Consider the following 26,447-nt stretch of genomic DNA (forward strand, 5'->3'; position numbering starts at 1 on the left):
AATTTCTAATTTGCTAGAATTTTTTTATTTTGTTTGTTTATTCTGTCTATTGCTTTGTTTTTCTGTTCTGTTATGATTACATTACAATTCATATTTTGTATTTGCAACACTTTGAGGACTTACCTGTACATACGTCCTCTCCGTCCCAACCAACTCCTTCAAAACCTTGCGAAGTCGATCAGCTTCAGACATTGATTTTCCTGGAGTGACTGGGCGGGATTGAGACGGGGTCACACAACCAGTTGGACTCATACGCTGCTTAGCTTTAATCAGGTTGTTTTTCTCGATGGCTTCCTGTTCTCGTTGACTACCTCGATCTTGTTCATTACCACCTTCCCCGCGTTCTCGACTTGCTGAAATTACATAGGTATGCTGGGTTCCAACTACAAATAAAGTATTTTGATGGCGTTAAAAGAAAATCATGAAGTAAAAACAGATAAAACATGAATTAATTTAAAGGAGCTTACAGACGACGTACAAAACTAGATGTGAAATCAGGGGTGTTATATGGACTTCGTTTCAAAAACAGGGTACATCCCGACTCTTTTCAACGGGGTGGAATAGAATTATGAAATAGCCTTTATGTAGCCATTGCTTAATGACACACCTGCTATAAATGAACATGCCATTACATCTGGAAAGATTTTTGGCTAAACGTGAGGTTTGGCTTCTTTCTATCAAGACACGAAAATTATTTGAACTTGTAAAAAGGACATTAATTCATGCGATTTTTTACCGGGATAAATAACTTTGACACCTCCTCAGATACAGCTTTTAGATCAGAACTGGAAGCAGTGTCGTTATTAGTCAAAATGTTAAGGGGGGGGGGCAAGAGATTTTACCGACTTATCTTTTTTACCAAGTGACCAAAAATATTTCAGGGGAGCTTCCCCCTACCCCCATACGTGACGGCCCTGACTGGAAGTACTTCTCAATTTCTCTCATCTCGTAAAATTATAACTACCAAAAAACAAATAAATTGCCTTAGTATTTGATGCTTGCATTGCCAACATTAAGTTAGACTTTTGAGGTGAGCCAAAACGTTCATTAGTCAACAATTATGGACTGGGCGTTCTTTTCTTTTTTTTATTCTTATAAAATCATAACAGGTAATATTTTATCCGTATAAATCTGCAGTCCAACCCACATAAGCACATGGATAACCTGTAGATAAAACTTTTTGTATCTACATGCATAGTGCACCTCCTTCCCAAACTTCAGAAATAAAGAGACTGCCATTCCGGATCTCCATTTTTAGCAAAAGCTTCTACGAGAAGTATTGGTCATTCCCTTCTTTTAAAAAATGCAATTACTGTAGAACTGATGAAAAATTTCACTAATAATTAGCCTTAACGTCGCATTATTTGATTTTGATTTTTGATTTTTGATCGGGTTTTGTAAATATGTATCACGGTTGGGCGTCAGACACATCCTAGCAAAGAAAGAAGTCTAGCCCATAGTAACCGAAAATTTTAAATTTGTATTTGTAAAAAACCGTCAATTGAGGTAGAATCGCGATTTGAAGCTAATTCAGTAACTGTCGCTGTAACTGTTTTTTTTTGGCTAATCTCATCAGTTAAAGTTCATTGCAAAAACCAATTTACGGGAAATTCAAAAAACAGCCTGACCCCCCCCCCCCCATAAAAAGGGTACAGGACGATCAATACGAAGACTGCACTATTAGAATCACCACATCCAAAAACCCAACAAAGTGTGTTTTGATTGTGTTTTGCATCCATCTCAACATTTCTTTAAAGTTTCACCCTAATGCTCTAAGTATTAGGGTGAATTCTTATAGCACAACATAAGGCATAAAATAAAGTATTAAAGCCTTATGATAACAATAAGCAGCCTGCATAGCTCACAGCCACGGCACCGGGGGCTGCAGGACGGAGGGGGGTTGGTCATCCTCGAGGACATAATTATTTGACCATTGGACTGTTTTGAATAGAGTGGCTATCTCAAAATTTTGATCTATTACGTTTGGGGAGAAGGGCGTGGGGGTGGGTTGTTGCCCTTCGATCACCTTTGAATCTTAAAAGGGCACTGGAACTTCTGATTTCCAATTGATTGAGTCCCACTTATAGCTCTTGCACAGGGCGGCTGGAACCCTGGAGGCAAGACTACTTGACCCTTGAACTATTTGGCACAAAATGCCGATCTCTAAATTTTGATCAGATGTGTTTGGGGAAAAACAGCGTGGGGGGGCTGGTTGCCCTCTAATGACTCTTAAAAGGACATTATAAATTTTAATTTGTGATCGAATGGGTTCCCTTTGAATACGACCACCTCTATCATATGACTTCCATCTCTACCATATATATTTTTTCCCAGAGGAGCGCCTCTGGGAAAAAATAAAAAAATAATAATACATTGAATTCTTAAAGCTGTTTACTATAGACACCGCTATAGCATTGCCTCTGACTTGAACAGGTGAGCAAAATTTTCAATTTCCTTAAACATTCGAAATTATCCACGGGGAAAATATTGGGGGGAATTATACGAGGCAATTTTTCGAGGCAATTTTTCGGTGGAACGCCTAGCTCTGTTTTCCACTCTATACTCCATTAATGTATATTCCCTCACTTTAAATAACAAGTGTTAAAACCAATTAAACTCGTATACTGCTGAGAAACTCAATCAGGAAGCTTCTAGAAACTTAGTTTCTTGCCCCAGGCGTGAAAGATCCGAATTTCCCCCTCTTTGATTCAATCTTTCTTATTTTAGCTCATTTATCCCCAAGAAATTCTAAGTCAAGATTCATTCCAAATTTGGTCCTATATTCTAGATTTATTCTTGCAGCTGTGTGTGCCCATAAACTTCAAAAGACTTCGATTATTCATATTTCTGCAGTAATTTTAAGGTCGTTCAAAAGAAAAAAAAGGTATAAAGACAGGAAAACCATCAAATATCTCAAATTATTGCTCGTTTAAAGGAAGTGCACCATTCCTAAAGAGTTTCTTTCCTTTTATGCCATAAACTACTCTAAATTTCTTAATACAGCCTTTAAATTAAGGACAGAGAGAGGAAAAAAAACTCAGAAACGTCGATTTGCTAGGCAATGAGCCCTGAATAAGAGCTGATATCAACGACTTCAAAAGGTTACATCTTTTTAGTCAAGTTTTAGAGTTAACGTAAGCCAATTTGAAATAGGAAGGGGAAAGCATCAATATCAACGGAATTAGAGATAACCAAATGATAATCTTAAGAATAATAAATCCCCCAGGTTTGTGACATTAGAATAAATTGAAAGGAATGATGGTAACAAGCCAGATATCCACTTGTAAAACGATCTACAAAAAGAGGGAGAATCCAAGGACTGTACATTAGAATAGCATCTTCTAAAAACGAACTGCTCTTGAAAGGAGAAAAGATAAGAAGTGTCAATAAAATATTTCAGTTCCCAATGAAGTGAATTCAAAGTGCAGCAAAAACAAAGCGGGTCGTGGTGGCGAACTTTAAGGAGCAACACATGGTAATAGTGGCTGAAACTCTAAAGAAATGAGTTTGATAACAATAAAAAAATGGCTTTTTATGATGATTCCAAAATGTTTAATTCATTAAATTTAAAAACTATCAACCAGAAGCTACTAGACTGAAAAAAATTGCCCAATTTTCAAATATGAGAAGGAAAACCCCCAAAAGCACAAGTGTTCGAGAAAAAAAGATTGTACCTTCAAATTTACGCATCAGAGGACCCTGCTGCGGAGGTTTTAAAACCTCTTTCTATAAAAATGCAAAATTTCATATTTTTTTTTCGAAAAATAAGATCATGGATGCCTGTTTATTTGTTTTATTCAGGTATGATCATATCAAACCAACACATAATATATATATATATATATATATATATATATATATATATATATATATATATATATATATATATATATATATATATATAAAGAGAGAGAGAGAGAGAGAGAGAGAGAGAGAGAGAGAGAGAGAGAGAGAGAGAGAGAGAGAGAGAGAGAGAGAGAGAGAAAGGGGAACAGCTGTCTTTTTATATCACGATCTATAATCTGGTCTCTATCGGGAGTTTTCAATGTTTATAAGCTTTTGCCTGTCTTCGTTTACGTTATTTTCCGTCAAAGAAATAACAGAATTAAATGCCCCCTCTCCTCTTCCCAAAATTAAGTAACAGCGTAAATGACAAAGCTAGATACTTCCAGTAGCAGGGTTCTAGTTTGTTACATGTTTTTTGCTAACATGTAAATACAATGTCTAAAAGACCGGGATGAACAAATTGAGTGGTAGAAAACAAACAAACAATAATTTCTCTCTGGGAATATGAACCGGTCAACACTTGAGTTCTGGGAAGTGAGGCTTTTGAAAATCAACATCAAGGCATTCTTTTTATAAATTAAATAATTTTCTCTTTGTTGTTTTATTGATTAAGGGGAAATAGGTCGTCAAGGGGAAAAGACTATTACAAAAGACGTCCTTTAATTATGAGATAATCCCGAAACAGATATATCAGCTTTCTCAGACAAATAGACTAAGAAACGATAAATGAACAAGTTCTAGAGAGTGGTTCATTATGGATGATTGCTCATAGATAATTGTGAATAGCATAACAGTTAGAAATTTTTTTGGAATTGTTCAACAGCTGGAAGCACTCTTGGAGAACAACGTTCAACAAGGATGAATGATATGGATTGAAATAACAATCAGTATGGACTAGCTCAAGTTAAAGTGAACTAACTTGTTAAAAAATAAATAAAATCAAGTACAGTATATACTAGAGAAGTGCGAGGTGTCATCAGAGTTATTTAAATATTTATCTAGTCATTTTACTTAAATTAAAAAAACAATTAAATTAAAAAAAAATTAAATTTCAAGCAGATCTAATTAACTAGAATTTTTTATTATCTTTTAAGGCGTCAAATACCAAGTTCAATCCAATTAGAATAAAAAGTATTTTATTTTGTCAATGCTAAATCAAAACAAACTTAAAATCATACCTTGCATAGCTAAATATTTAATATGGTTGTTGTTTCTTTTATATGTTCCTTCCCCTTACCTGGGGGTGCTAATCCCCAATTCCTTTTGTGTGGCAGGCATTAACGTTACAAGGAACATACTGGTATTTGTTTCTGCTCCAAATTGATTGTGTTAATAAATTCAGTCCAGATCACTTTATGTTCTTTTTAAGCATTTTCTCAGTTTCCTAGAGCCCCCTCACTCAAGGAACCTCATCTTTCATTTCTTTTCATTCTTTATTTATTTTATTTTTCCACTTTATTGTCCAACGATACTTTTGAAGTTAGTAAGATAAAGTTTTTTTTCTCTGTTAACTTTCTCCCTTTCTCCCACCAGTCAAATGACAGACTGTTTTTTATTTTCCATAATATAGATTTCAATTTTCTAACTAGAGAAGGAAAGAATTTTCATAAAATTAAATAAGAGCACAGAATATAAAAAAATCGAACAATAAATTAAACCGAAATTGAAGCAAACCATTCTCTTTCTTCATAAAAGCCTTGTTATTCATAACAAAGGAGTCATGCACAAGGCAGAGAAGAAATAATAAAACACAGAAAAAAGAAACACCTTGTCCTCTGGAATGTTTGTCAAAGCACGTTTGAGAGGAAACAAAATAGAATTTCTTTAGTAACATCGTATCCAATGTCATCTCAGATAAATGGGTCGATATCTTTTACTCTGAAATTTCTTTTGTAAAATTTTCTCCTCAGTAAGTTCCAGTAAATTATTATTTTAGAAACAGAAGGGCAGTGAAACAGCGTTATCAAATGGCCCTGTACATCGATAAGGATAGCGTTAACGTTCTATAAACGTTCAGCAATAAAAAAAAACTGAAAAAAAAGACGAACATGTATATATTTTGAAAATACACTGCCCTCCTAGGCATAAGGGGTTTATTCGATAATTTATAACTTTTGACGATGTATTACAGTCAGGCATGTAGCAATCACTTTGATTTTGTTTTAGTAGGGGAGAGGAACTAATATCTTGGGAGAGGAGAAAATATGAAAAGAAAAGTAAAAAATCGGGGTAGGGGGGTAGGGGCGTAGGGAGGGCATGAGCTCGAACGCTACCACCCCTTTTCTCCATGAATACTATGGGACTTCTAAAATCTATGCAATCTTGATGAAAACACACTACCGATTTCAACATGTATGAAAATCCTGTATGGAAGATTCCAAGCTCCGATCAACTAAGACACTAAATGCTGTTTTCCCAAAAAGACTGATCATGAGTGTTGGTTTATTGTTGCTTTTTCAGGGGCGGTGATATCGAGCCTGTGATTGGAGAACATCGAGAAATTTCTTATTCAAAATCAAGTCAAAGTTTTTAATTAACACGCGAGATGGTGCCGTGGCAAAGTACCAATTTCCGCCGTTTTGAACCTAAAATCACTATTAAAATTACTTAAAAAAACAAAAACAAATAAACACGCATCCGTGCCCTTTCTTCGGGGAAAAACTGCAAAACTCCACGTTTTCGTAGGTAGGAGCTTCGAACTTCTGGGAAAGAGTTCTCCAATATGCTGAAGCAAATGGTGTGATTTTCATTTCAATCACTTACTTTTGGGGCTGTTTTCCCCATTTTTCGAATATCCAGCAAACTTCCTGTGGCGTGTGGCGTTTGATGTGTAACATTAAACTTAATGATCTGTATATATTTGGAGTCAGCGTAAGAAAAAAGCAATTCATTAATGAATTATTTGTGTCAAAATTCGTTTTTTTTAGATTTTTGGCTATTATTGGCTCGAGTCGTTCCATTGACCACGAACCGTTTGATTCCACACCATCTGTTCTACATTTAGTTTGGAATATAAGTAGAATTTTTGAAATACCTTCTTTTCTTCATCTATTTATCTTAGCTTCCTTTTGCCCGCTCAACTTTACATGGAGGACAAATTTTCTCTAGGGAAATGTCAGAGCGAGGGCAAGTTTTTTAAAAAGAATTTTCCGAGGGAATACACCAGAGGCCAACAGTCCTGTGGTGGCGCAGTGGGTTTGACCTTAGCTTGGTAATACAGGACCCAGAGATCGAATCATGCTTCAGGAATGCACTGCAGGGCCGAAGCAGGGACCTTAGTAGTCAAGAAGCGTCGTTAATCTGATACAAGACAATACACCAGAGGCCAATAATGATTGACTACTCGTATCCCAAAGAAAATAAATAAAGAGTGAAAATTGGTATTTGAGCTTGGGAGGGAGGTATACTTGAGAAGAGTTTTACTTCTCTATTTGGGTCATTTTCCAAAATTCTTTCAAAGGACTGGACTTAACATACAGGAGTGCGATCTAACAATAATGTACGGCGACAAGGATTTTCTTATGCTTTTTTAATGAAGAAAAAAAGAAGGTACTTTCAAGCTCTAGGGAGGGGCAATTTTTCTGTGTTTGTTTTTCAAATAGAATTTTCAACAAAGTATTTTTTATAACCCAATATTTTTTGGGGAGAAGACTTTCCCTCCCCTCCCGAAAAAAAAGATATTTCCTATCGCAAAAAAGAAATTGGCACCTCTACCGACACATTACGCATATTATATCTGATGAACTTGGAATGGTCACACAACAGATTCTCTGCATTGGGAAAGCTTACCATCGATTTACTGGCCTGAAGCTTTAAGAGGAGGCACAATTTTCATTTGCATTAGTGAGCATTCTCTTTTCTTTTTCTTTCCTTTAACTCTACTTTCTTTTGGTTGATTTATTGGTATTAAAATAATTACAGGTGTTCCTACTAACGACTCAGTAGTAGAAAAAGCAACACAACCCTTACCTGTAGATGGCGCAGGAACAATGAGGCCAGTGATCATGTCATCAGAAATAAGAGGATCACTCGGAGGTGGTGGGCATACCAAACTGTCGATTAAATTCAAATCTAAGCTAAGGTTAACGGCGGGAGCAGGTGGATCAGCTCTGCAAGAGCGAAGCATTAGGCATAAGGACAGCTCTTCTTGCAAAACACTTTCAATATACATCATGTCCAGGTCAGCTACCAATGCTCCATTAAGCACCATTATTTCGTCAGATTTTTGAAGACCTGAGAAGACCAGATTTTTGTTTTAATGTTTAAGGATGGAAAATCTATAGCTGGCAAGACAGCTTGATCTATTCGGCGTTACGTTTCTTCATTGCGGTAGTAGATAGTCAGCCGGTCACGCTTTACAAAGTTACTAAAAAGTCTATTTTTAGGGAAATTTAAAAGCACTGACACAGCACAGCAATCAACAACGGGCTGCATAGTTATTACAGGGATGCAACTATTTCAACAACCAAATAACTACACCTTAAAGAGTGAAACGAGAAAGAAAAGAAGGGATCTCCCCGCAGTTTCTAAACATGTCCCAATAAAGATTTTAAGAAAATGCATCAAACCACATAAAAATCTGGACATTTGAAGAAAAAAAAATCAAAGGAGAATTGGATCTGTGATTCCTCATTGCGACTTTAATTTCGCTTTATTTAGCCCGAATTAAAATTAAGGAACTTTTTAGCACGAGCTATGAATGAGATATGAATAATACAACCACATGATTTCGGAATTAATCTTTCAACAATGAAGTAAACTTCTAACAATAAGTGCGACACATAACAAGGTAACTAACAAATCAAATAAGCCAATCAGAACGCTATTTGGGGCTTCGATGTTCTTAAGAGGATTGAAATGCCATTATCTCTGATAGGCCTTCTGAAACTAGCAACACAAAACTTTAAGAAAGAAAAAAAGTGGCGACCTAAAACTTGAACTTGTTCAAGATTGAACGTAGGCCGAACTTGAACAAATTAAACTTCTTCAAATTCAACTTTAAATAAGTTTAACTGCGTTGGTACAATGAGGTCAACTACCTAGGCGACTAGGATGTAAAATGCTTTCGCTCTGGGGCTAATAAACCACTGGAAAAATGGTCAAGTTTCTATTAGCCATTGGTAAAAACTCAAACCGTGAGGAGACTCAGGAGTTTGAATATTGGATCAGATTAAAGTTGAAAACGAACACAGTCGAACTTGAATATCAATGACCCTATCTCTATTCTTGAGAAGTAAAGATATAATAAAAAAAAAATCTAAAAACTTTTTTCTAAAAAAAAAGAAAATACTATTAGAGTTAAAAAGGAAGAAGCATTGCACTTAGAAAAACAAATAAGCTATATATTCCTTTCTCCATTTTTGTTATCTTGAATAATTCAAGACTTAGGTTTTTCAGACCTCTATTACCATTTTCTAATAGATTTTTCACAGATCTAGAAAATCCATAGAGCGCTATTTTTTATATTAGCTATTTGTAAACTCACATTCGGGACATATTTTTCAAAAGTGACACGACAAAAAATAGAACTTGTACAGAAAGGCGAAAAAAGATGTTTCGGAAGTTTATTTTATTAAAATTTATAATAAGAACGTAAATATAAGGAATAGCTTTTGAACGACCTACTTAAGATCTCACTAAGACTTGCGATAGCCTGCTGGCCTTGACGGAAAAAAGAAAAGAAAAAAAGGATTCACGTAAAAAGAATCAATTTTGTATGATTTTCCAAATGGGTGGCTAAATATTCCAGTGTAGGGATTTAGACAATGATCATTCCAATGGTGCGATCCACCGTAACTTTCGAGAAGTTTCAAGCTCATTTTCAAAAATTATCAGAAACTCTTTCCCATATACATTTCTACAAATGGATCAAACCTATATAATAGTATATATATATATATATATATATATATATATATATATATATATATATATATATATATATATATATATATATATATATATAATCACTTGAAATGAAATTTTTTTTTTACAAGATATATATATATAAAAAAAAAATACAGCAGCTGTTGCTGCTGATGGAAAATTTAAAAAAACAGTTGCAGCTACTGCTGCAACCATGAAACATACTTTGAGGCTCTAGACTCATCAATAGCACCAAACCCCCGCCTCCCGCTAATCAGTAGCGTCAGCCAATCAGTAAAGGCATAAGCAGAAAAAAGACGATTAATTAAATAGAAACACAAGAACTGATCGTTTTTTGTTCAACAAAAAGCAACGTAATTAAAGATTTAACCACTTAAAATTGTGTAGTAAAAATGTACTTAAACATTTGAAAGTGTCGCTAAAATTATGCTCTTTTTATGAGTTATCGCATTACATGTCTCTAATGACCCAGCATTATAAACTTGAAAATATCAGCTTCAGTTGTGTCACTTTCAAATTGAAACCTCTGTCATAATGGCCCTTGGTATTTCACTTCATCTTTAATACCCCCCCTTTTTTAGAGACAGTATCTTATATCAGGTCAAAGAACTGAATTTGCCTATAAATCCCAATGAAAGGCCCGGATTTCAATAAGAGAGGATATTCTGGTATCACTTTAAATAAAAGGAGCTTTCCTTCACCTAACAGAAAAGTATACAGTTCGTTACTCAATATTCCATATCAGGCAGCTAAAGTTTGCTCAGAAATCAATGCTTTTGTTTGCAGTTTGATTGGAAAGAGTCTGGTTTTACAGTTCTTATATTGGAAAGGATGTTGTCTTTAGAAAGAGCCTTTCTAATTTGACAAGTGGAGCGTAAACAAATCGATTGCAGAAATGTCGGAAATATTGAGCTATATAGAAAATCTTAGCATATCGAACTCTCCTGCGTGGTTTTCATTACAATAAACCGTACACTGGCTACCCAAAATCAAATTAAGTGCGTTTACGAGGCTCTGAGTCATATTCAGTTTATATTATAGCTGACCCTCCTGCGACTAGTTAGTTTACTGAAAGTCCAGAGTCCAACAAAACACGTAAAATCGGGCTTCTCAGTTACCGCGGCCAATATCCGTGAATTACAGATGACGTTATTTTCGCAATAAATAACTATATCATAAGAAGCAATATACATCAGAGCAGAAATATAGAAATCGAAAAGTATATAGATTATGATGCCCAAAAGGAAGTATTTTACGCATCTTCAGATACTGAAGGAAATAACTCGATTATTCCCTTCTATAATAATTGAATGAGGAACATCGGAGAGTAATTTTGTTAGAGTATAATGCAAATCACGGGTGCCCAGAAGGCAGAGCAAAAGGACGTCTTCCCCTTGCCCGAAAAAACGCTGAACATATAAGGTATAAAATTTGAAAGCGCCGGATACACATACGGTCATTCTCTGGCAGGACACATTTTTAATGTTCCTCCTTCCCTCATGGAAAGACTTTTATAAGAAGCCTTGAGCAAGATAAAATGTGTTTGTTTTTATTTTCCGTAATTGCCGTCATCAAGCAAGGCAGCTTACTTTATTAGATTTAATAACAGAATTGTAAAGCAACAAAAACATGAATGTCAAAATTGTTTCAAAATAATACCAATTTGTAACAGCAATATAAATCGGTCAGAGACATAAACTACAACTTAATGGAACGTCAACTAGTATTTGATCTAAATGACATTAACTGCAACGGAAGATATAAAGGTTCAAGCCCTAAACAATACGGCTGTGATCATTAAAAGTGCGACAAATGCCAGGTTTGTAACTTTTAAGGAGAGCCAAACCCAGAAAAACGTTCAGAACGAGGCTAATGGGGATTAAGGAAAAATATTCTAAACCAAATTTTATGCTCTTTTAAGTGGTATAAATTAATTTCAAGTATCCCAAGTGAATTCAAAATTATTCAATTTATGCCAGATGTCTCCTTTTTCCTCGACAAAAAAGGAGAGACAAATGCAAGTATCCATGTTATAGCTCCATAAGACAATCATCTTCTGTCATTCTGAATTGCAACAAGACCTGATAAAAAAGAGATATACACTAGTTAGAGGCTAATATTTCTTTTTTATTTTGGTAGCGGTAGAAAATAGGATAATTCTGACAGCATGTTTTAATTCGCCGTGCTTAGTTTATACATGACGCATATATAACTTCTTAGTAGTATAAGAAATACAGGGTTTGGATCACATCATTAACCAATTCGATTTACCTCCTTTTCAATTAAATTAACCCCAATTTACATGAAAGTTTCTGATATTTTTATAATTTCTCATCATGAGCTTCAAGATCTAAACAGGTCCTGTGAAGTTTTTGATGTAATTTAAAAAATAGTTTACTCATATGCCATTCATCCTATATTGCTGATAAAATGTAATAATTTAATATGACTTAATACTTATCGATATCAATATCTAGAAAATTGTTATTATCTTTCCCTTTTGTTTCAATAACTATTCAAATCATACCTATATCTAATTTTTTAAATTTCTTTCCAAAATCAGCTGCTGTAGAATCAAATCGTTTCAGTGTAAACTCTTTCACTTTTCAGTTTCACGTTTCAGTGTAAACAATATCAACTGTTTCACCTTTAAGAATAATAGTAATAACGAGTTTATTACCATATTTAGTTGTTACACATTTCATTGCTTTAATTTCGTATTCAATTCCTGGATATAAGTCTTCTTTTTTAAAGGTTTAATTGTGTATATTTTCTATTTTAATTTCTCTGAAAAGTTGCTCCATTTATTAGGCTCTTATTAGATGAATTTTCGAAACCGTAATTTTTTTTTCATTACCATCCTATTAGTATATAACTCTAGACAAGTCTTCGTTGACTCAACTGGTTAAAGCTCCTGAATCGGAACCTGCAGATTAGGGGTTCAAGCGCATTAGCCGGCAAACTTTTTAGTGATTCTATATGTCAAATGAAATACAGAAAGATTGCAGAAATTCTCCTTACAGGCCAGCATGGCAGAGTTGATAAAGCTGCTAACTGATAATCGGTTCCGATCCAGCAGTTGGACTCTCACTGTTACCTCATGTAGCAGTTGGTAATGTCAACATGATCTGGCCCCATATCAAGAGTAAGAAGCAGCCACCTTCCCTTCAAACCAAACCCTGCGGGGTTTCCTCATAACCCAGATTTATTGAATCCAATAATTTTAAATTATTATTTGAATCTAGTAATTTTAAAGTATTGTTCAAATAGATATTTTGATCATTTAATAAAAGAAATGCTTTTAAATAATACCTAATAATTCATCTATTTTTTAATTTGTTCTTCTACTGTAGATAAATTATTTATACCATTCCTGTTATCTATGATTAGGGTTTTTATCAATAAACCTAATTCATAAATTAAAAATGAAATAATAAGCAAATAACATAAATATTTTAACCATTCTTTTGCTGTGTCATTTTAATGCGGAGAAGCAAGCTAAATACGCCATCTTTGTTAAAACTGTGAAGACAAACTATATGACCTTTGTAATAATTAAATAAAAAAACGAAACGAACAGAAATTACTCCGTATATGAAAGGGGCTTTTCCTCCTTGACGCCACACTCTTTAAGCTAATTTTTTTTTTAAATTAGAGTTGCGAGAAAGAGTCAAACTTTAGCGCGAAGAGCGAGGCGTCGAGGAGGAAAAGCCCCTTTCATATACGGAGAAATTTCTGTTCGTTTTAAGTTTTAATGTCGCTCCTTACTTTCATTTCAAAAAACTTGTTTTTTTATTTAATTTCTGAAAGTTTTTGAGTCCATGCATGTTTTATTTTGAGAGCGAGGGAGGAGGCCTAGTTGCCCTCCGATTTTTTGGTTACTTAAAAAGGCAATTAGAACTTTTAATTTTTTACGGATGCTTTTACTAGTAAAAGATATACGTAACTTACAAATCAGCTTACGTAGCGAACTTCTGTATCCTCTTGTTCACCCTCTTCGTCAGTACCTCGCTCTTTACACTAAAGCTTAAATTTTCTCCCAATTTCTTAAGAATGACCCCTGAATCATAAAAGCCGTAGAATAAATAGTTGAAATTACTAAAAATACTTTAGCGTAAAGAGCGGGGTATTAGGAGGAGGTGAACCCGTCATATGCATAACAATTTCTGTTCGCTTTAAATTTTAATGCTTCTCCTTACTTTCAGTTGAAAAAACTTTTTCATATTTATTTTTTCATTGTTTTTTTTTTTAAATAATACTAGAAGATCTTGCGCTCCCTTCATGAAAATTTTCTTCCCCCACGTCAAATTCCTCCAAGGAAAGTTCCCCCAGCATATCTCCCTCTTATCAACCCCCTCCCAACCTAAAAATCCCCCTGAAAACGTCTGTACACTTCCAAATAACCATTACTATATGTAAGCACTGGTCAAAGTTTGTAACTTGTAGCCCCTCCCACTGGGACTGTGGGGGAGCAACTCGCCCCCAAAGACATAATTATAAGGTTTTTCGACTACGATGAATAAAATGGCTATCTCAGAATTTTGATCCGGTGACTTTTGGGAAAAAATAAGCGTGGGAGGGGGCCTAGGTGCCCTCCAATTTTTTTGGTCACTTAAAAAGGGCACTAGAACTTTTAATTTCCGTTACAATGAGCCCTCTTGCAAGATTCTAGGACCACTGGGTCGATACGATGACCCCTGGGAAAAAAACAAACAAAAAAACAAACAAATAAACACGCATCCGTGATCTGTCTTCTGGCAAAAAATGCGAAATTCCACATTTTTGTAGATAGGAGCTTGGAATTTCTACAACAAGGTTCTCTGATACGCTGGATCTGATGGTGTGATTTTCATTAAGATTGTATGACTTTTAGGGGGTGTTTTTCCCTATTTTCTAAAATGAGGCAAATTTTCTCAGGCTCGTAGCTTTTGATGGGTATAACTGATTTTGATGAAACTTATATATTTAAAAGACGGTTCTTTTGATGTAACTATTGGTATCAAAATTCCATTTTTTAGAGTTTCGGTTACTATTGAGCCGGGTCGCCCCTTACTACAGTTCGTTACCACGAACTGTTGATAGGGATGAAGCGAATAAACAATGAGCACAAAAACAGCGATTAATGAAAGAAGCAATATTAGCGGGTGGAAAGTGAATTTTAGCAGGTGGAAGTTTATGTCTTGGATTTACAGGCTTTACGCAGTATTTATAACTATTTAATTTCACTTGTTTCATATATTTTCAAGAAAAAAAACTATATTTTTTTGCGTAATTCATTTTTTTGTTTAATTATTTCTTCATTAGTCAATTCACCCGATTTTCATATAGCAAGCAATTGTAAACAGAGTGAATGAGCAGTTTTATACTCAGCCTTTCTTTCTACTATTCTTATATATTTTTCAAGTGTTTCAATCATAACTATACCAAGAATGAAAGAAGCAAGTGGTAACATACCGAAAGTGGATAAATCGGAAGCACTAAATATAAATTCAGATACTAACAAAGCATTACTAGCATTTCCATTACATTTACAACTTCTACGATAAACAAATAATCGTTTCTCTAGTTCTTCTTCCAGTTATACTAAGGAATAAAAGTTATATAAAATTCTGATAATCCATTCTTTTGAATCTTTTTTTTAATATATTCTACACATAAATGGCCGCAACTGAGATCACTTAAAATTTTGCATTGGAATAGAAGGATAAGCAATTGGTTTATTTGAAAGCTTTAAATAGTTTACTATTTCAATACCCTATGGAATGCCAAACGAATCAAAGAATTCTACAAATAGGTATTTAGGGTCATTGACATAACAAGTCCAATGAGTTCTAGGTGAGTCACTTCAATCATAATTAATTACAATTCATTCTTTTTATTATTTTGTTTGGTAGCGTATCTCGAGAAAATACACCTCCAAAGTAAGGAACGTGATGTTATTCACCACGTATATCAATATTTATAAGGTGTTCTACGTTTCTTAGGAAATTCATCGTTTCCCATTCCAACGATTTTTTGTGTGCCAGGAAGTCTTAAGCCTCGTCCAACTTTTTGTGTAGCGTGAGGTAATTTTAAAGTGCCGCCAATTTTCCGAGGTAATTGAAAGCTCCACCAGAGTTACAAGTAACATCAACAACTTTTTTACCTTTTTTTTTCAACTTTTTCTTCAAAAACAACTTTTTTTTCGTTTTTAAAGCTGCAGCATCACTTGCTAAATCAGCTTTTCCATGCGCAACAGCTAAAGGTATTAAAAACGGGAAAAATCCTATGTTTTGATTCAGTTGTTTGTACAAAACGTCAATATCGCATCCTTTATTTTATCTAAAACTTTTTCTATTTTATCTACTTGGTTTTGCTTTAAAATAAATTAAAAAGATCCTGTATCATTTTTTTTACTGTGACATACACGAATTTGACAGTTTTGCTTTGCTTTGAAGCATTCTATTATTTTTCTTTTTTGAAAAGGGGATTGATAAATTATGTGGTCAATAAAACTAGCCATTTATTAGTGAATTACTTTATACGAAAAAAATCTGTACTGTGTATTTTTCTTCAAGCTTTCTTTCATTCTCTTTAGAAATGTTTCATCAGGATCTTTTTCAAGTATATTTATTATAATATTTCCAAAAATGGTCTAAATGATCAGATAACTGCATAAAGTTCTTCAAATATACCAATAACGTTAAAAAGTTAAATGCATCTGCTCCATTTTTTGGGTTTGCAACATTTCTAATTCTTCTATTTTCTGCATTTATATATTCTTTTGTTACTTTTAAGGTATTTTTTTTTACTAATAGTCATTTGTCATTAACTCTAGTCAATATATGGTCAGGTGATTGAAAATTTTTAGTTAATCTATTAATATCCACACTTAAATACTGATTGTAAGAATTTACTGTTAACAACTTCACCCAAGAAATCGTTCAAAATAATTTTCACATTTTGTAAAGTAATAGTAGCATTGTCTGATTTTGAACCACCTGAATTAACCAATCACTTACCCTGTAAATCACGATTACCGTTATCATCAAGTAATCTAATTTCACTGTTATCTTCACTGGTGTTATTTCCTAAACTTGCAAATTTATTCATTTATTATACAAATAAATTTATTAGCCAATTTATTATTTCGTAATGGTATGTCAAAGTTCTTTCTATATTTTAAATATTCTTTATTTGCTTTCAGATCAACAAGTAAAATTTCTGACTCTCTGTAGTATGACTAAAATAGGCAAGAAATTGATCATTTTTAAGTCAGATGCATGATTTTGTCTGATTTTATCAATTTCGCTTGGATTAGAGCATTTGAAAAATGCAAAATAATTACAACTTAATCGTATGATTTTAGGAGTACGAAAATAACTTTGAAAAATATATACTATTGATTCATTTCGTATTCTACCTCTCAAGAGTAAATCTTCAATGTTTTTCTGATCCTTTCTGCTAAAAAATTTTCGAAGATAACTAAATCCGTATATTTAGGGTCTAAGTCATCTAATTCTATGGTATCGTCTTTATCATTACTTACAAAAAATATATTCTGTCCACTTTTCTTCTAAAGAGTTTATGGTTTGAATTACGTCTTGATATTTGTCTTCTTCGAGGTCTTTAGCATACAAATAAAATGTATCGTAATATAAATAATCATATATTACATTTAAAAGTAAATTGGTTTTACCACAACCCAAATTTCTGAAAATCAAAAATCGAATTGGCCATTCAGGCGCTAGCGGACATTGATTGCGCGATTGACTATTCGAAGGTTTAAAATCCTATATTTTAATGGGTACTACTATTTGATTCATTTATTTAGTTTAAAATTTTAATAGAAAAAATAATTATTCGAAGGTTTAAAATCATATATTTTAATAGGTGCTTCTATCTGATTCATTTACTTAGTATAAAATTTTAGAGATGAAGTACTTGACTACCTTGCTAACCGAACTAGCTATCTCAACTTACTAGCTATCCTAACTACCTAACTAACTTACTTGCTTAACTAACCTAACTACCTAACCAACTTACATAACTACCGAACTAACTTAACTTTCTTACTTACTTAACTATCTAACTAACATAACTCTATTACTACAACTTACTTAACTACTTAACTAACTTACTTCTGAAATAACTTAATATAGAATGATACGTGTATATTGAAGGTAACTTTGCATTATTTATTTTTTGATAGCTATCATTTTATTCATAGGGATAAAACCCTTTCTTTATTATTGTTTTGAATTCTTCAGTATTTTGAAATACATCAGAAGTATACTTAAAATTATTTCTTAAACAATCGCAAATTACTTTACATTCACATTTAACTAAATTTTCAGAAAGCTTATCTAACAATGAAGCCATAAAACGGAGTGAGTCTATATAACCCATATCGTATTGGGTTTCACTAATAGTAATTGTTTTATAAAACGACACATAACCCCCACTGAAAGAAAAATACCGTTATCAGGTACTAATTCTTTAACAAACAAATGATCCACATTTTGAGAGATTATGCATTACAATAGGGACATGTTTACACATTCTAAAACTTTCATTACAATCGACCGGGGTATATCCACGTATATTACAGTCCTGATAGAAATGAAAATCATTATCGAATGTTTCTTTTTCACACAAATGACAGCTTTTATTAGTTGTATTAATCTATTTTTCTTTTATTGTTATTGTGTATAACCATGTTCTCTCTGTTTATTTCCATACTCATTGGCTATTTCTTTACATACTTCTATTATGGTTGTTACAAAATGCCCGCTAGCATCTTTACCAAATTATTCGTAATATTTAGTTTGTGCTGTGTCCAAAGAACAACATACTTGGAATCCATAAGCAAATGGCTTTTTCTCAGCTACTTGAATTGTTTTTCTTAGCTTTCTTTTGATTAAATTCTTCATTATAGGATTCAAAATCAGCTGTAATACAATAGAGTATTTTTATTTGTTTAGCTATATTTTTAAATTCAATTTTATATTCTAGTTTTGTTATAATAATGTCAGTATCTCTTCATAATTTTCTTTTTTATCATAATTTTCTAATTTTCTTGAGCATTAAATGGTCTTCCACATAATCTACAAAGATGAATTTTCCATTTAGTTTTTGATATTTGTGGAGCAAGTAGTTTGTTTAAATCTTTCATTAAACCATAATGGTTATTAAACAAATTAGTAAATTAATCACATATGTAGCAGTTTTTCTATTGATGTCGGTTTTAAGAATATGAGCCCTAACCACTTTATCTTCACTTATTTCAAATAAACAAATTATAGCCAAATTGTTTTCAAATTTATAAATATCCTGAATATCCACTGGAAAATTAGTAGTACCTGTAAAGTTAAATTCGTCTTCATATTTTTTATAGTTTGATAGTCTGTCTACATGATTTGACTCACATGATTTGAAGCGATTCTTGACCAAAAAGCATTAATTGTAATTATTTTTTATATAAATACAAGCTTCTTTATTTTTTATAAATGCAGGCAACTGTTTATAAGTTCCTCCCACATAATTTGGTAATTTGTCATTCGATACTCCATTCCATCGACTCTTTCAAATTGTACGCCTGATCTGCGTTTATTCTCTATCTCTAATGTATGTATATTCCTCTGATTACTATTTAGATGGATTTGTTCGCTTTTACTATTTTTATCAAAATTCCTGAAATAGCTTTGATAATGAGTAGGTTCGAGCTCTTCATTATCCTTATGAGAATAAAACATTGCACATGTTGTAAATTGAACTCTATAACTATCTCTATCATTCATTCTGTTTTTTAAATCTCTAGCAACAGTGTCAAAAAGTGGCCTAAAATCAGCTCCATTAGCATTCATTGAAATATTAACTGCAAGGGAATTTTCTCTAATCCATTGAAGACTCGGGTTATCATCGTGTTCTTCTTCTTTAAAAATATATTCAGGAATATCTTGAACCTCTCTTGCTTTTTTTTCTTATTTATAAATAAGTTTGAAATGTCAATATTCCAGTCTTCTTCACCCTATCTCTACCACCTAAATCTCTAATCTGTGATTTGTTAAGTTTCCTCATTGACTTTCTTATTAATCTCAACTTTTTTTTATTGAAACAGCCTTTTACTTTATTCTTCACTTTGTTATAATTTCCAGCAGTTGAAATCTGTTTTGATTTAAAAAAAATATTCAAAAGTTTAATTCAAAAGTTTAATAATATCTTTTTTTTTTCTCATAGTTTTAAATTGATTTTGTAAATCTGAAATAATTTCATTTTTTTTCTTTTATTTCAGTTTCTAACCCTTGTTTTAACTCTGGAATAATATTTATTCTGCAGGGTTTCATATCATATCAACGCTCTGCATTATAAACCTAATTCAATCAAATTATCTTCTAGTAACATTTTATTATTAAGATGACTATTTGTTTTATTGAATAGTTCATCTTTATTATAAACAGTTTTTATAGTGAATTGTTTAGCTGTTATGCGTAATTACTTAATAGTATAATGCGGTAATCGATTTTTCATTTTAATCGATTTTCGTTGTAAACAACTTTTAATCACTTCTGCAATGTCAGCCATTTATTAAGAGCTTATTTTATTTGATAAATTTTCAAACCCTAAAAATAGTCAAGCCTGGTAATTTCCATGCTTTCTATTTATTATTCTCGACAAGAACTGAAAAATGAGCATTAGAATTTGTCAGTGCTCCGTAGAGTTTTTTTTTATTACTTAGAAATCTGTCCAATACTTTCAGTCTCTTATAAATGGAAATGAATTTTCGAAGTAAGATTAATTGTAAGCGATGTAAAAAAATTAGTTCTTGGTTTTTTCTTTTCTTTTTAGTGATATTTACTACTTAGAAAATTATCAAATCATTTCAGTCTCTTATAAATGGAAACGAAATTGCAAAATAAAATATATTGTAAATGATGTAAAAAGGATACTGCGACTACTTCAATGATTCAAGCAGCTTAAAAAAGAAATAATGTACCCAACATTAAAAGTATTTGTGCACAATGCGGTTGTAAGAAAAATATTTTTTTTAAAAAGGAAGCAATGAACAAAACCCTGGGAAGAGCGAAGAGCTGGGCAAAAGCATATCAAAGACAAAGTTTTAGAAAACAAACTTATAGAATTGTATTACACTAATTTTTCAGTATTTGATGATTTGCACACTATCACAGCTTCAAGGTATTCAACCATTAGAATTACCAAAAATAAAAACTTGATCATGCTCTTAATTTGAATATTGACACTAAACTACCGAAACAGTTTAATGAAGACGATAAAAAGTATTATCCTAACTAAACAACTTCTTCTGAATTGCCTAATTATTACAAAAATCATCCTGAATACCTTCAAGACGCTATAAAGAAATTCGATAAATTGAATCAAAATATGGTGGAAAAAAAGGACATGGAATACATGAATATGCTAAACCAGTTGATTTTGTTAAGCTTTATAGGTACAGATTGTAAAAGGTTGTTGAAATCAATAAAATGGACAGAGAAAAACCACAAATAGGAACTGGATTTTTTTTTCAATGTAAATAATACGATTGAAGGATTGAAGAGCCCAATAGATAGTAGAGCTGCTGGAAATACCCCAGATTAGGTTAGACATGAGGCTGTAATTTTGATAGATTCCTTTTTTTTTAAAAAATGAAATATTAAAAAAAACACGAATATAATACAATTTATCAAATTTATCTTAAAATTTAACCAGAAATAATTTTTTTCTATTAAAAGAAAATTTTTTTCTTAAAAAAAGTATTCTATTAAATGGGTTTGATTACTATTGAAGGTAACGAAAATGAGATTGAACAATCTTATACAAGTAATCCGAATAGATTAGATCGTACTTATGAATATAAAATTGTTTTAACGTAGTATACTTTATAGTGTTTATTGCATAATATGAGTGATAAATTTAAAAATAAAACATTTGAGTTTACAAAAAATAGAAATGAACCATGGATAAATGTTGTGATACCCAATGATATGTGTAATGATGAGTGTTTCAATTATTTTCTAAGTCTTTACTTTAATGTTACTACAAAAAATTGTCCAATAACTGTTTCATCTAATTAGGCAACAATGAGATTTGTTATATTATTGAAAGATATCCCTTCCTCAATACCTTGCACTTTACGCTAAGGTTTGACTGCTTGTCCTAATTTTGTAAGAGCGGCTATTTTAACATAGTTAAATTAGAATAGGAAGCTTTTTACAAAAGTGCTGAAAATGTTAGCGCAAAGAGCAGAGAATTTAAATTTAATAGCTATTTAAGTATTATTTTAGGATTTGAAATGATGTTATATAACCGTATAAGATTAATTAAGGTACAAAAGTTCCAAATATTACAAGATATGTGGATAAAATCAAGTCCATTGTTCATTAGTCGATTCAATCGTTAATGGATTTTGATCTGATGTAATATGGACGTTTGCACCTAATACCGAACCAGGTTGCTTGATCGAAAAATTCCTAAAGAAAAACAATATCAAACGGTTTGTGGTAATGAACTGTAGTAAAGAGGGACCTGGCTCATTAGTAACCGAAACTCTATAAAACGGAATTTTGATATCAATAGTTAAATCAAAGGAATCGCATTTTAATGCTGATTTTAAATATATAAGTTTCATCAAGTTTAACCTCACCCATCAGAAGTGAGAAAATTTGCCTTAATTTAGAAAATAGGTGGAAACACCCGATAAAAGTCATAGAATCTGAACGAAAATCACACCATCAGATTCAGCGTATTAGAGAATCCTACTGTAGAATTTTCAAGCTCCTCTCTACAAAAATGTGGAATTATATATTTTTTCCCAGAAGACAGATCACGGATGCGTGTTATTTTTTTTTCCAGGGGTGATTGTATTGACCCAGTGGTCCTGGAATGTCGCAAAAGGGCTCATTCTAACGGAATTCAAAAGTTCTAGTGCCCTTTTCAAGTGACCAGAAATTAGAAGGCACCTAGGCCCCCTCCAACGCACACATTTCTCCAAAGGCACCGGATCAAAATTTTAAGATAGCCATTCTGTTCAACTTAGTCCAAAATCGTAATAATTATGTTTTTGGGGACGACTTACTCCCCATACTCCCAGGGGGAGGGGCTGCAAGTTATAAACTTTGACGAGTGTTTGCATACAGAAATGGTTATTTGGAAATGTACAGACGTTTTCAGGGGGATTTCTCTGGTTGGGAGGGGGAGGGGTTAGGGGAAGGAACTACATAGAAGTATCTTTCCTTGGAGGAATTTGTCATTGGGGAAGAGATATTCCATGGAGGGAGCAGGATTTTCTAGCATTATAACAAAAATAATGAAAAAATAAATATGAAAAAGTTTTCCCAACTGAAAGTAAGGAGCAGCATTAAAAATTTAAACGAACAGAAATTATTATGCACATGAGGGGTTCATCTCCTCCTAAATAAATCCGTCTTTACGCTAAAGTACGTTTAGCAAATTTAACTATTCATTCAACGGCCTTTGTGATTATGGGGTCATTCTTAAAGATTTGGGACAAAATTTAAGCTTGAGTGCATATAGCGAGGTATTAAGAAGGGGGCAAACCGCCCAAAGTACGTGATAAAAATATACGAATATAGAAGTTCGTAACGTAAGTCAATTCGTAAAGTACGTATATTTTTTACTAATAAAAATGTTCATAAAAAATTAAAAGTTCTAGTTGCCGTTTTAAGTAACCAAAAAATTGAAGGGCAACTAGGCCTCCTCCCCCACTCCACAATCAAAAGCTTTAGCGTAAAGAGCGAGATATTGAAGAGGGGACAACCCCTTCCATATATGGAATAATTTCTGTTCATTTTAAGTTGTAATGTCGCTCCTTACTTGCAGTTAATAACACTTGTTTTTTTTTATTTAATTCCTTAATAAATCGAAAGGAATGTATTAATTCTTTGAAAATCTCAATAACAGATCAAATAGGTAGACTTATCGATTTGAATAGTGATAAAGATGGTTATGTTTTAGATTTAAGGAAGCTTAATAAAATCGAAAAAAAGTTCATTGGTTAGTAAATTAGTCTTAATTCACTCTTTCTCTTACAAATGATGGTGTAAAAACGTTTAATAAAATTTTCACTATAATAAATGTTGGCTAATAGGAAACAATTGCTATACACAAGACAATACGGAAGTGGTATTTGTAGCTTCTATAAGATTATAGCTAACTCGGAATTATTTAAGACTTCCTCGAAAAATGTAAAAGATAGATCTTCATTAGTGTATACTAATATGATTAAGCCTCGACTAGAGTTAAAAAAAAAAATTGAGGTATTGAATATGGGAAAGAATTCGTCGATTTAGTCGAAAACAGTTAAATGATGTTGATGAAAGAAGCTATTGGAAATAGTAAAAGGTATATAGATAGAAAAGGTCGAGATCTCTTAAATGCGTTGATAACAGGAAAAGGGTTAAAAATTATCAAATGAAATATAAATCATTAAATTTCTTCTGTATTTAAATAGAGGTCAATGAAGTTGTTGCTCCTTACTGGAAAATATTTGGAAAGCTTATAGTTGATGATTCAACAACGAAATATGAATTTACGGAAATTAGAGAAACTAATGTTAATTTCAGAATCAAAACTTTAAACTTATATAAGATGATTTAGAACTTTGGATCCTTCCCGGTGATAGCTATCTTCATGCAAAAATAAAAATAACACTAGATGATGAGTCGAACATAAGTGCTGAAGATATGGCTACTTTAACAGGTAATGGGTTTAATTTATTTAGAAATGCTCAATATATCATTAATGGTAAAGCAATTGAATCTATTGATTATGTTGGTATATGAACAACCGTTAAAAATCTGTTAGAATTTTCTGATGATTATTCAAGAAGCAAAACCACAAATATGTTTTGGTATAAAGATACAACGTACACAATTGGTTCATTTACACATGGTAGTGAGTTTGTAAGTACTTTTAAAGCTGTTCCAAAAACAAGTGGAAATGAAACAATTGAAACAAAAAGAAAAATTATGAATTTAATAGTGGTCTATTAAAAAGATATAATAAAACAAAAAGAAAACATGTAGTTAGTATTTACGTACCATTATCGAAATTATTTGGATTTTCTCCATACATTGATCGCGTATTTAGGGGTTTTACACAGCTAATTGTGTTCAAAAGGAATAGCAACAATAATAGGGTCATAAAAAAGGGTTCTAAAAATTTTAAAGTAGATATAATGTATTTATCTTTGATTCTATCAACATTGTATCCTAGTTTATTTATTAGAAATGAGTTCGAAGGTCAATTAGTTAAAAAGAGTTCATTTGAATTAAGATGGAAAGCGTGTAATACTTAAAGTGTTAATAGTAGTGTTCATAAAACTGATAAACAATTGACATTGAGAGTAATTTCAGAAGAATATAATATAACTGAAATTGTTACGATATTACAAAAAACAGAAAAAGATGATATGCTTCACAAAATAATATGGCATTTGATCAAATTAATATGAATGGAGTTGAAGTGAGAGTGAATGGATACAAATATCCACAAGCAGATTTAAAATGTGATTTTAGTAAGAATACTGAGGATTATTCTGATGCTTATCAAAGATTTTTACATTTAGGATATAAATATAGAAACATTGATGGTGGAACTGTTGTTAACAATAGCAACTTTAACAAAATCATCGACAAATAAACCGAGAAACTTTTGAGATAAATTAAAATCGAAAATAAATACAATCGAACCGTTAAAAAAAACTTAGATCTAGGAACTGAATACGAAATTAAAGCAATGAAACGTTTAAAAACTAAATATAGAAATAAATTCGTTATTACTATTAATTTTAAAAGTGAGGCGGTTGATATCTTTACACCAAAACGATTTGATTCTACAGCAGCTGATTTTGAAAAAATTGAAAAAATTAGACAAAGGTATGATTTTATAGGTTATTAAAAAAAAGGGAAAGATAATAGTAATTATTTAGATAATGATATCAAACTATTCATTAAGTATTATATCATATTCAATTATTACATTTTATCAGTGGTATAGGAAGAATTGAATGTATTTAAACTGCTCTTTTAAATTAATTCAAAATTCTTATTTCACAAGACATGTTTTGATCTTAAGGCTCATGATGAGAAATTGTAAAAATGTCACGAGTTCATTCTAAAACGATATGGATTCAATTGGAAATGGGGTAAATTGGATTGATTAATGATGTGGTCCAGCTCCTGTATTTCTTATACTAGTCTCATTTTCGAACAAAATGGCATACGTGACATTTTAAATTATCACAACCAAATACGAACTAAAACAACGATTTCTGTTTAAAATACAGCAAATATTATTTAATAAGGAATTCCAGCTTTTATCTTCTTATATGTCACGTTAGGATTACGATGTTAAAGAACGTTGTTCCAAAATTTTCGGAAATGGGTTGTTATTGGGAAATTATTTAAATTTACCGGCTTCAGCAGCGAGTCCAGTTTCCTCAACTCTGGAGACAATGCAACCCAGTTCATCCTGCCTATCAGCGTTTTCAACAAGCTCCGCTTCAACGCTAAATCCCCATCGGTGCTCCAGGCTTGTTCTTGTCAACTCAACTTGGTAAAGTGCTTTGGCACATATTTCTACTATTTCATGACTTGGGACCTAGAACAAAGAGAAATAATTATCGTCAGGGAGGACTGCATGAGTTAGAAGAAAGGCAATTTCAAGACATTTTGACCTCCTAAAAGCTAAGAGAGTCTTCAAGTTTTCAAACAATACTGAAACTAAATCTAGAACTAGAGCAGAAATCACATACA

The 26,447-nt window shown here is 32.3% G+C and overlaps 1 protein-coding gene across 2 annotated transcripts in view; it reads right to left on the reverse strand.

Moving 5' to 3' along the window:
• Window positions 1-26,447, reverse strand: part of LOC136039474 (protein still life, isoform SIF type 1-like) — a 263,198-nt gene that overhangs the window by 50,672 nt on the left and 186,079 nt on the right. For both annotated transcript variants that reach the window (XM_065723265.1, XM_065723255.1), the window contains 3 exons: window positions 26,106-26,292; window positions 7,756-8,019; window positions 124-383 (listed from right to left, as the gene is read on the reverse strand). In XM_065723265.1, the coding sequence (XP_065579337.1) occupies window positions 124-383; window positions 7,756-8,019; window positions 26,106-26,292 (711 nt within the window). The remainder of the gene's footprint in view (window positions 1-123; window positions 384-7,755; window positions 8,020-26,105; window positions 26,293-26,447) is intronic.

The sequence above is a fragment of the Artemia franciscana genome, chromosome 2 (assembly GCF_032884065.1).
Source record: "Artemia franciscana chromosome 2, ASM3288406v1, whole genome shotgun sequence".
Lineage (NCBI taxonomy): Eukaryota > Metazoa > Arthropoda > Branchiopoda > Anostraca > Artemiidae > Artemia > Artemia franciscana.